This window comes from Antechinus flavipes, chromosome 4 (assembly GCF_016432865.1).
Source record: "Antechinus flavipes isolate AdamAnt ecotype Samford, QLD, Australia chromosome 4, AdamAnt_v2, whole genome shotgun sequence".
Classification (NCBI taxonomy): domain Eukaryota; kingdom Metazoa; phylum Chordata; class Mammalia; order Dasyuromorphia; family Dasyuridae; genus Antechinus; species Antechinus flavipes.
In genome coordinates, this window is record NC_067401.1 from 15,715,628 (window position 1) to 15,727,769 (window position 12,142).

Below are 12,142 nucleotides of genomic sequence, written 5' to 3' on the forward strand. Positions count from 1 at the left end.
TTTAATCATATATAGACGACATATTACACATTTATAATTCAGCCAGTGAGTTATAAAACGGCCTCAGTGTAGTTCTGATGCCGGCCAGCAGAGGGCGCTGCCTCCTTCCCAACATCAGCACCATCCATCCTTAGAGAAGATGCTGATGGGATGGAGGAGGGTGGGGAGGATGGGGGAGCTCAGATCTTGGTTGGGGGAGCAGCGGGGCGGGGAAGCGCAGCCCAGAGCGGGGCTGTCTCTGGACGACCCGTTTCCCACCAGAGAACCGTAACGGCCCAAGTCCCCTCTGCCCTCCCACGGCCGCCCAGCCCGCCAGAGACAGGACGGTGGCTTAGGGGTCAAGTCCCATAAAGAACGGGCCCCTCTGGCTGCGGTGTGGCCTGGCTTAGGGGTCAAGTCCTGTGACCTGGAAGGAGCAGGGGCCCCCAGGCTGCCCCCAAAGCGCGGCCCAGTGGCTTAGGAGCTAAGTCCCGTGTCCAAGCAGGTCCCCCGGGCAGTGGGACCTGGGCAGGCCGCCTGTGCCTCAGTTTCCTCCCCTGTATCACAAGTGATGAGCTAGATGACCTTCCCCCTCCCGATCTGTGACCCCCGAGAGGAGGCTCAAAGCCAGGGCTCCTGCCTCCCCAGCTCATAGAGAGGAGATAAATGCGCTTTAACATCCGGGGGAGATCTGATGCTGCTGCTTCTATTGTCTTTAGGCCCAGGTAGGATCATAGGGTCATAAATCTCAAGCCAGAAGAACCTCTAGGCCCCATCTAGTCCATTGTCCCCATTTTACAGATGAGGAAACTGAGCCTAGGGAAGTTAAGTCCCCACGGATCATGTGTCAGCTCACAAGATGTGAGCCCCCCAGCCTCCAAATGTTCCCGTCTTTCTTCAGTTACTGAACGTCCAGCCTTCAGAGCAGCAGCGGGCGCGCCCTGGGGTGCCCCCAGGGGGCTCCCGCCGATGGGTGGTCTTATTGTCCCACAGGGCGGCGGCAGCGACGACACAGAACTCCGCTACTCCTCCCAGTATGAAGAGCGCCTGGACCCGTTCTCCTCCTTCAGCAAGAGGGTACGTCAGCCGGTCTCCCCTCTGTCCTGCTCGGGTGGGCGGAAGTGGGGGCATTCGCCTCTCCTGCTGCTGGGGGTGCCCTGCCGCCTACGGCCAGGGAGCTCACAGAGAAGCCGGAACGGGAGAGCCTGAGGTCTCAGGCTAAAACCTTACCAAGGTCCATCTGGCCATCGTTAAACATTTATTAAGCACCTGCTGGATTCTAGGCAATGTGCTAACCACTGGGGAAGGAGAATGCCCTGCTCTCAAAGAGCTCCCATGGGAGACAACACGAAGCAAGTGCGTGCAAGCAAGACTCCTGTGGGAAAGCTGGGGATAATCAATAAGGGAAGGTCCTGGAATTAGGGGGAGGGGAGAAAGGTGGGCTTGGACCTGAGACCTGAAGCTAGATGAGATTTTCTATCAACAAGCATTTATTAAATGCAAAGAAAGAAGGAGGGAGGGAGGGAAAGAGAGAGGGAAACATGGAAGAAAGGAAAGAAGGAAGGAAGGAAGGAAGGAAGGAAGGAAGGAAGGAAGGAAGGAAGGAAGGAAGGAAGGAAGGAAGGAAGGAAGGAAGGAGGAGAAGAAGAAGAAGAAAAAGAAGAAGAAGGAAAGAGAAAGAAAGAGAGAGAAAGAAAGAGAGAGAAGGAAGGAAGGAGGAAGGAAGGAAGGAAGGAAGGAAAAGGAAGGAAGGAAGAGAAGAAGAAGAAGAAAAAGAAGAAGAAGGAAGAGAAAGAAAGAGAGAGAAGGAAGGAAGGAAGAAGGAAGGAAGGAAGGAGGAGAAGAAGAAGAAGAAAAAGAAGAAGAAGGAAGAGAAAGAAAGAGAGAGAAAGAAAGAGAGAGAAGGAAGGAAGGAAGGAAGGAGGGAAAGAAGGAAGGAGGAGGAGGAAGAGGAGGAGGAGGAGGAGGAGAGGAGGAGGAGGAGGAGAAGGAGAAGGAGAGAGAAAGAGAGAGAAAGAAAGAGAGAAAGACAAAGAAAGGAAAGAAGGAAGGAAGGAAAAGGGAGGAAAGGAAAAAGAAAGAAAAAGGGAGGAGGGAGAAAGGAAGGAAGACTGATTTCTCCAGGCCTCCATTTCCCCATCTGTGAAATGAGGGAGCTGGACTACATGTTTCCTAAGGTCCCTTCCGGCTCCCAAGCCCTCTCTCCGGCTGTAATGAGCTGGGAGCACTCGGTGGCCCCGAGGTCCCTCCCATGGCGGCCTCCATCCCCCACGGCCCTGACCAGACTCTGCCCCGGAGCCCGAGCAGCGAGCGATCCCTTAGCCCCGTGTTTCTGCCTTTCAGGAGCGGCAGAGGAAGTACCTGAGCCTGAGCCCCTGGGACAAGGCCACCCTGAGCATGGTAAGCCCCCCGTTCCCGCCATGAAGGCTCCCAGCCCCCACCCGAGTTAGGTCCCGCCCGGTCTGTGCCCCAGCAGCCCCCGGTCCCTCACTGAAGGCCTGGAGGGGAGAAAGGCAGCCAGAAGGGCCCATTCTTCATGCTTCCAAAAGGCCTCTGCCGGGGCCTGGGGCGGGGATGGGGGAGATGGGAGCGAAGGAGACAGGGAGGGGCGACCAAGGTTGGGAAGAGCCACTTGAGGAGTCTTTATTGAGCAACCAGAAGCAGCCCGGAGCCCGTGCAGGGGGAGCCCTCTGGGCCGGTTAGGAAAGCCTGGGTTCAAGTGGCTCCATCGGAGGCGAGCCCGGAACCTCAGCTCTGAGACGGAAGTGAGAACTGCTCCTCGATGGGAGGGTCCCACGAGCCGCGTGTGAAGCACTCGGTACAAGCGTCCGTGCACACGAGGTGCTGGATAAATGGGAGCTGTTGTTGTTGTTGCCATAACACAGGCCAGGGGCGGGGGGCACGCAGAACAGATAAAGAGCACGATCTTGTGCTCCAAGAGCTTCCCTCGTAACTGGCGGCCTCGAGGAGGGGGGAGATTTATTCAGCCTTTTCTCTCTGGGTCTCAGCACCCCCCCTTCCTAAACTAATAAGGGTCTGCTCTCCCCTTCCCCCCAGTCTCGCCCCTGCCTCCCTGCCCCGTCCTCGGCCTCTTCCAGCAGGTCCCTAAGTCCAGGCCAGGTCCCCCACCTGCCCCCCCACACAGACAAACCCCAACCACACCCTGGTGTGGCTCCGTCTCCCCTCCCAGGCCCTCCCGCCCTCCGGGGGTTGTTACGTCCAAAGCAGGGAGAGCCCGAGCGGGCTGGGATTCCGGCCTTGCCTCGCTGCTCCCTCCCTGCGGGCAGTGACCCAGTCGTTTCCGGCTCCTTGTCCCCAAGGCCAGGGGGCTCATCTGAGGCCTGTTCGCCTCCAAACCTGGACCCCCATGGCGTGGGCTGTGAGGGACGGATGGCTTAAGGTCAATAGAAAAGCTGATCAGAGTCTGGGGTCCAGATGCGCAAAGAAGCCTCAGTGGAGGCCCTGGTCACGTGGGGGGCGGGGAGACGCTGGCCTGGCCGGAGCGGACGGAGCGAATTTGGAGGGAAACTAGTGCTGGTTATGGGGGTGGGAAGGGAAGCCTTGAACGCCAGGCCGAGGGGTCCGAACGGCATCCAAATCCCCCTCTTCTTTGGAGGAGAAGAGAACAAAGGCCTCGGAGAGGAGGTGAGAGGTGGGAGGGGAAGCGCATACGGTAGCTGGAACACCAGAGCTGCCCCAAGAAAACCAAGGCCCAGATCTTGCCTCTGGCAGTTACTAGCCTGTGACCTGGGACTGTTCGTTTTACCTCTCTGTGCCTCAGTTTCCTAATCTGTAAAGAGGGAGCTGGAATCAATGACATTCAAAGGTCTTCCAGTTCTGTCTGTGATCCGAGATGGACGGACAAATGGATGAAAGGATGGACGAATGGATAGAGGAACAATTGGATGGATGGATGAATGGATGGATGGATAGATGGATGGATGGATGGATGGACAAATTGAGGGATGGATGGACAAATGGACAGATGGACAGATGAATGGACAGACAGACGGATGGATGGATGGAATAACAGACGGATGGCTGGCTGGATGGATGGATGGATGAACAAATTGAGGGACGGATGGACAGACAGATAAATGGATAAATGGATGGATGGATGGATGGATAGAAAAAAGTCTGAGGGACATTCCAGAATCCTTTTCTCAACCCTGCCCCATGGTGGGAGCTGCCTTTTGCTTCTTTTTGCATCTCAGTTCTGAAGACTAGTAGGCATTTAATCCAAGCAGACTGACAGACCAAGTGGGCGTACCATTCCCTAGGCCATGAGCTCCACTGTTCTGCCCAAAGTGGGGAAGGGGCTGCATCAGGCTTCGGCATTTTCCAAGCAGGCAGGAGCCCAGCTCTGGCCAAGGATTTTCCTGCCCTTGTAGAGTTTCCTCCAGTTGCCCTGGTGGCAGAGAAGAGCCCTTTCCTTGAGGGCTGAGGTTTTCCACCCTGTTTTCTGCGGCTTTGGGGCCATTGTCTGTGACCCCTGAGCCCCCAGGGCAGATGAAAGAGGACACACCCTAAAGTTCAGTGATTTCATCTGTCTCCCCAGGGGGCCAGCGGGACCAGCTGCCTTCCTTCCTTCTCGCTCCCCCCTCCCTTAGTTTTTTCTTTTCTGAGAGCTTCCTGTGCTTAAATGATTAGGAAGAAACTTAATTGGATTCTCAAGGGTCCCTGATGACATGGCCGAGGGAGGGGAGCCAGGAGTATGGGCATCCAACCCCAGATGAACAGCCCAGCCCCAGTTCCCGATACGCGGACCCCCCTTCGGGTAGTTCAGGCTTCCCAGAAGGAGGTCGGGCTTTCCTATTCCCGTCCCCCTGACCCAAAGCTCCCTGGGGTTTCCTGCTGATGCTGAGTGTGTCCACAGCCCGTGCCTCCCTCCCAGATAAGATTCTGCCCTTTTCAGGACTGAGTGCAAACATCCTGGCCCTGAGGCCGGTGGGACTTCCTTGTACACAAAACCCCAGCTTGGGGAGTTCACAGGACCAGAGAATCACGGGCCTATGAAGGGACCTCAGAGGCCATGGACTCATTTTGCCGGTAGGGAAACCGAGGCCTGGAGAGGCCCTAGGCCCATAGATGTAGCACTAGAAGGGACCTTAGAAGGCCGTCAGTCCCAACCCCCCTCGCTTTGAAGATATAAAAACTCTAACACAAAGATGGGGAAGTGATTCCTCTGGTGTTAGTTAGTCAATGTCAGAGGCAGGACTCGAACCCAGACCCGATGCCGAGTCCAGCACCCTGACCCGCTGCCATCACGAACGCCCAACTCAGCCGTTTCTGGAAGTAGAAAAAGGATCGTGATGGGGTGAGACAGCACAGGACCTGGGCAAACTCCATCCACCTCAACCCTTATTAAATGGCTGCTACGTGCTAGTCACTAGGGGTGCAAAGACAACTCCCCCTTCCTCAAAAAAGTCCCTGAGAGCTTCCATTCTGTTTTTTTAGATTACTCAGGTATATAGATGTAAACTGTTTGAGAAGGAGAACAGTAAGGCCTCGGGAAACCAGGAAAGGCCTCCTTAGGGAGAGGATCCCTGAGAAGAGACTTGAAGGCCACTTGGGAGCCAAAGCAGTTATGGGGAGGAGGGAGGGCATTCTAAGGCCGGCAGATGCAGCATACCAGCTGGACTGGATCAGAAAGTTCAAGGAGGGGAGTCACATGCCCTGAGTCCGGTTAAGAGTCGAACTGTGAGAGGCTTTAAAAGCAGGCTGGAGAGTTGATATTTTATGGTAGAGACAGTTGGGATAAACTGAGACAGACCATAGGAAGAACACATCTGTGAACAAGAGCTCATGGAAATTGGAAAGGGAAAGGTTGAGGGGAGGGGGCTGTTAGGAGAATCGGGCAATCACAAAATAAAGAGCATGGCTAAGTAAACTGAGAAGCCTTTACTGCCCAACACACTCTCCTTACTGTGCTACCTTAAGCAAGGCCCTGGTGTGTACTGTCCCATCCCTCTAGTGTGAAGGACAGAAGCCCTGAGTTCAAATCCAGTTGGGTGACCTTAGGCACGTGGCTTAAGCTCTCTGGGCCTTATTGTCCTTAGCTGTAAAGAAGAGTTCACCTCTCTGGTGCCTTCTCATTCTAACACTCAGTGATCCTCTGGCTGGCAGAAGGGTCTTGCCCTCTGTTGCCAGGAAGTGATGGACATTAGATTTACAGGGCACCCAGAGAGTCTCCAACAACTTCCCAAATGTCAACTCAACTGTTTAAGCCAGCGATCCTCAAACTTTTTAAATAGGGGCCAGTTCACTGTCCCTCAGACTGTTGGAGGGCCGGACTAGAGTAAAAACAAAACTTTGTTTTGTGGGCCTTTAACTAAAAAAACTTAATAGCCCTGGGAGAGGGGGATAAACGTCCTCAGCTGCCGCATCTGGCCCATGGGCTGTAGTTTGAACTTTAAGCAGTATTTGTTGGATGGTTTATTTAAACTCTCTTTAAGGTCTAAATTAATCCATACCAGATTCAGCTAGTATAGATAGTTTGGTTTTGTAGCATTGAGAGACTACGATGAACCAAGTTTATAAAAAGGCAGACCCTGGGGTCTGTTTGCCTCAGGGTGGGGGTCTATCTCCCAGAGATGAATTTGTGATAATTAGCCATCCAATTAGCCCATGGCAGAAAAAAGAACAACCATTACCTTCCCCTTCTCTGCCTCCAGACTCTTGCCTCTCAGGCCCTGATCAACAAAGACTGCCTCTTGATTGGAGCCATATTGGTCTCCGCCTGAGAATGGGGTTTCCAATAATGTCTAGCTCCACAATCACCCCTCTCATCATAAGTGCCTAGTATAGTGTCTACTCTTTATAGCAGAAAGGCTGAGCTGGAAGGAACGTTATAGACCAGCTAGTCTAAGCCCATTCTGTTTTATTTAATTTTTAAACATTTTTTAAACAAGCATTTATTCTTTTCCCTCCAACTTCCACCAAAGAAAAAATTTTAAAAGAGAAAATACAATACAAACATATGTCTTATATAATATATATTTGTATTGTGTGTATTATGTATTTATATATAATATACATATATTATGTGTGTATATAATATGTCGTATGTATCCAATTCGTGCATTATATAAAATACATACATGCATATATCTATAAGTAAACACACATGCATACATATGTGTGTATATATTATGTGGTGTGGGCGTGGGTGTGTGTATATACATACACACACATTTTCCTTTTTTTTTTTTAATTTTTATTTAATAATTACTTTATATTGACACTCGTTTCTGTTCCAATTTTTTCCCTCCCTCCCTCCACCCCCTCCCCTAGATGGCAAGCAGTCCTTTATATGTTGGATATGTTGCAGTATATCCTAGATACAATATATGTTTGCAGAACCGAACAGTTCTCTTGTTGCGTAGGGAGAATTGGATTCAGAAGGTAGAAATAACCCGGGAAGAAAAACAAAAATGCAGATAGTTCACATTCGTTTCCCAGTGTTCTTTCTTTGGGTGTAGCTGCTTTTGTCCGTCATTTATCAATTGAAACTCAGGTCTCTTTGTCAAAGAAATCCACTTCCATCAAAATATGTCCTCATACAATATCGTTGTCGAAGTGTATAATGATCTCCTGCTTCTGCTCATTTCACTTAGCATCAGTTCATGTAAGTCTCGCCAGTCCTCTCTGTATTCATCCTGCTGGTCATTTCTTACAGAACAATAATATTCCATAACATTCATATACCACAATTTACCCAGCCATTCTCCAATGGATGGGCATCCATTCATTTTCCAGTTTCTAGCCACTACAAACAGGGCTGCTACAAACATTTTGGCACATACAGGTCCCTTTCCCTTCTTTAGTATTTCTTTGGGATATAAGCCCAATAGAAACACTGCTGGATCAAAGGGTATGCACAATTTGATAATTTTTTGGGCATAATTCCAGATTGCTCTCCAGAATGGTTGGATTCGTTCACAACTCCACCAACAATGCAATAGTGTCCCAGTTTTCCCGCATCCCCTCCAACATTCATCATTATTTTTTCCTGTCATCTTAGCCAATCTGACAGGTGATACACACACATTTTCCAACCAAACTAATTCCCAAGCGGGTCATGTTCGGGATTGCCCGTCTGTCTCATTCTTTGTTCATCAGCTGTGTGGGGGGATGGGGGCGACCTGCTTCCTCATTGGCCCTTTGGAATTATGGTTTGTCGATACCCCGATCAGAGTTCCAAAGTCTTTCAAGTTTGTCTCTTTTTATAATGCTGTCGTCGTCGTTGTATCGATTGTCCTCCCAGTTGTGCTCACCTCACTCTGCGTCAGTGTGACCTGTGCGTTTTATACATGGTGATACACTAAGGGTCAGGGCTGGGGAAGCTGTTTCAGTACTCAGGGTCAGAGGCAGAATTTAAACCCAGTTTAAATCCAAATCCAAACTTCCGGTCTCAGAAAAAAGTGATGGGATATCACAGAGCATCCAGAGAGGAGGCTGCTACCTGAAGAGTGATGTCAGTGCAGCGGAGTCCTGGATTAGGGCACTGAGCTAAGGAAGAAGCTGGTGGGGGCCCCCGATCGATCGGCACGTCGGTGCCCGAAGCTAATGGGGAGCCGTGTAGTCTCCACTTCTGGTGCTCACCCCGCAGTGGGGCTTCAGACTGAGCCTGTGTCTTGGAGAGTGAAATCCCACTGCTAACATTCCCAAGCTAGGTCTCCTCGCTGGGCACTTAGGGATGGTAATGATGGCTCCTTTGAGGGAAGGATCCAGTGAGATATAAATATATAAATATTAGTGATTACTATTCTTTCTCCTTTGTGATGCCTCCCCACCTGCCCACGAATGTTGGCCCCTTAGGCAGCCCGCTGCCAAGATTCGGGGCATCAGCTAAAGGAGGCCCGGCCTTCTTCTAGCTGGATGACAGGGCGCTTGCCAAGAGTAGCGTTCCAGGGATGCTGCCAGGACATTAATCTAAAGGAAACAACAGGCTGAGAGTTTTCCTTTTCTCTCCCAAGGTCACAGCCAGCAGTAATGTAACAACATTGGGCCTGTGACACTGTTGTAAACAACATCAAATGCCCATCCCCTGAGCCAGCCAGGAGGAAGCTTTTACCTAGAGGATCACTTAACCTGGGCTGATAGAGCAGTCTAGAGTTCATAGACCTAACAACTGAAAGATGACCACAGGGGCCATCAAAGCCAGCCCTGTCATTTTATAAATGAAGAGACTGTGGCCCAGAAAGGTGGCTCGTCCAAGATCACACAAGTAGTGAGTGTCAGAGGCAAGATTTGAATCCAGATCTCTGATTCCCCTCTCTCTTGGGACCCCATTCTCTTTCTTTGTAAGAAAGGGAGTTTCCTAAATGACCTCCAAGGCCTTCTCGGTCTTCTCTTTGAGGACTCCTTGAAAGCAAAGATTTTGCCTCTGTATCTCCATTGCCTGGTACACATTAGGTGATTAATAAATGCTTGCTGGTCCTTAATGCAGTGCCATCCCCCTTTAAACCATTGCAGTGTAGCTCATGATATTATAAGAACCCAGAGAAAACCACTAAAGATAAATACACACACACATACACACACACACACACACACACACACACACACGAATACATACACACACCCCCTCTATATCTCAGAATATTTTTGTGCAGACTATTTAGAATATTTCAGTTGACAAATTTGAAATACAAAGACAAATGTGTCACCATGTATCTCTCTTCTCCCTTCACCTCTTTTCCTCTCCCATTTATCCTCCCCCTCATCCCCATTCTTCCCGATCTCCACCCCTCTCCCCTCCCTCCTCCTCCTCTTCTCCCCCTCCAGTTACTCAGATCTGTTCAATACAGTTAATAATATGCCTTCTGCTAAAGGAGAGATTAGTGTGGGCTAGTTGAAGGGCAACATCTCATTGGCTACATCTGGGTCCCTCCATATCTTTTTTCCCTTGTCTCCGTTATTAGCAAACACCCCCCTCCCCTTTTTCTCTGGGTTTCCTCCTGTTCTTCAGCGCTGAAGTTAACTGGGCCAGGTTTGGCTGGGAGATAGATTTTGGCCACAACTGGAAGGCGACATGTTTCCTCCATGCTGCCGCCTTCGCCCTTTGCTTTCCCCTTCCTCTTCTTTTTCCCCCTTCCCTATTCTTCTCTTAGCTGGAGACCTCCAAGCTGGGAAGCTAATAAGCTCCCAAACGAGGGATCGAGGAGCGGAGCTGTGGTTGGAGCGGAACATCTGTTCCTGGGTAGCTGACTGCAGTAGGCAGCTTGGGAGGGGGGTTGGAGGGCCAATAATGAGTCTGGCTCTGATTTCTATTGGGCCCTGGGGCTCCTCATTAAAGAACTCTCTCTCCTTCCCTCGCCAAGCTGAAGCAGTTTCAGGTTTGCTGCCTCTTAGGCTTGGGGGGGAAGAGTTTCCCGTCTCTGTCACAGTCCCTGTTTCTCCATGGGAGGGAAAAAGATGCCTGCGTCCCCAGGTGTGCAGGGTCACTCCTAGATCTTCCTTCCCTCTCTCATGATGGGGAGGACTTGGAGGGGAACTGGGCCCTGGTCCATCTCCCACCCTCTCCTCCCTTTCCAGTGTTCCCAACCAGGTCTTCTCTGTTGAGTTCAGGGCTAACAAGGCATTGTCAATCCTACCCTGTACCCCAACAGTCATGATAAACTGTAGGTTGACACCAAAAACTTATTTCATGTGGTGAAGACTTGGTGGGCAGGCCCATCCTTGCCAAACCTTATTGCTACTCTACATCACTGCTTTTTTCTGGCTGGGGAGAGTTCCAGGTACCTGGAAGGTTCTGAGGACTTCCCTCTAGAACTCCGTCCTTCTCCAAGGCTGCATCCTTGTTCCCAGAGATTTCTTTGTCTCACTTGAGGTCACAAAGCAAGCAGACACCTGGGACTGGAATAAAGCCCACCCACAGTTCCTGACAAAGGTCCTTGCAAGGATCAGCACTTCCAGATACTATCCTATGCTGGAAAATAAAGTCCTTGGAGGCCCAAGGCCAGATTCCCACCCCTGAATAGAACAGAGGTCTGGACAAAGAACCTGAATCTGATTTCTATTTCTGAAAATGAAAATCACTGGACCAGGGGAATGGACAGTGGGCATGAGTTCTAGATTTGGATTCCTTCCTCTGTCACTGGCTTTGTGACCTTGGGCAAGTCACTTAATCTCTATGGACCAAAGTTTTCTCATCTGTAAAATGGAGGGGTTAGACTAGAACTTGGATTCTTAACCTACAGTCTTTGAAGTGTGAAGTTTTTTAAAGATTTGTTGATAATTAGAAGTCATTATAATTGCTTTCCTTTGTAATCCCATGTATTTTATTTTATCTCAAAACATGATTCTGAAAAGAACTCATAGGTTTCATCATTCCCCCTGAGGGTGCTATGACACTAAAAAAAAAAAAAAAAAGCCAAGGATCTCTGGATGACATGGCTTCTAATCTCCTTTCCCATTCTGCAGCCCTGATTCTGTGAGAGAAGGCAATAGGCAGAGCATTGGACTATGGCTGAAAAGCCTAAGGTTCCAACTTCCTCATATATAAAATGGAGAGACTAATAATAGTGCCAGCCTCACAAGTTCTGTGAGGATCCAATAAGATGATGTATATCTAACCCTTTCCACCCCCTTGGAACACCATATAAATGCAAGTTATTATTATTGTTCTGATCGACTGAAATAATAGATGTCACTTTAATATTCTGCACTGGGTCACCCTTCAGGCAGAATCAGAAATTAACTTCAACCAGACCCAGAGTGAATTTCTCTTTTGAAATTAAATTCAGATTGTTCCTTTGTTCTATGGCTCGATCATGAAGAGAGATGGTCCATAGAGGGTCCTTAAAGCAGGAGCAGAGACTGTCTCCCCTTGAGTTCATCTCTTCCCTGCTCCCTTACATTGGATCCTAGACCCTCTTCGGTGATGTCGGCCATTCCTCACCACATGGGTCAACCGCTTCTGGATTCTCTCCATTTTGCCAGTGCCTTTCCTAAAATATGGAATACAGTATTCAGTTCAATAGATATTTACTAAATTCATGCGATATGCAAAGTACTGAAGATACAAAGGCATGATGGGAAATTCAGTACTCCAGGTGTGACTTGACCAGGGCAAGATTTGGAAAGATTTGATTCTCCTCTGCCCCAGAGACAGGGCACTTCTTAATGCAGCCCATGATCATAGGGCTTTTCAATTCAT

At 49.9% G+C, this 12,142-nt stretch overlaps 1 protein-coding gene across 2 annotated transcripts in view; it reads left to right on the forward strand.

Moving 5' to 3' along the window:
- Nucleotides 1–12,142, forward strand: part of CUX1 (cut like homeobox 1) — a 382,812-nt gene that overhangs the window by 365,643 nt on the left and 5,027 nt on the right. For both annotated transcript variants that reach the window (XM_051991864.1, XM_051991865.1), the window contains exons 19-20: nucleotides 973–1,056; nucleotides 2,323–2,379. In XM_051991864.1, coding sequence (XP_051847824.1) covers nucleotides 973–1,056; nucleotides 2,323–2,379 — 141 coding nt within the window. The remainder of the gene's footprint in view (nucleotides 1–972; nucleotides 1,057–2,322; nucleotides 2,380–12,142) is intronic.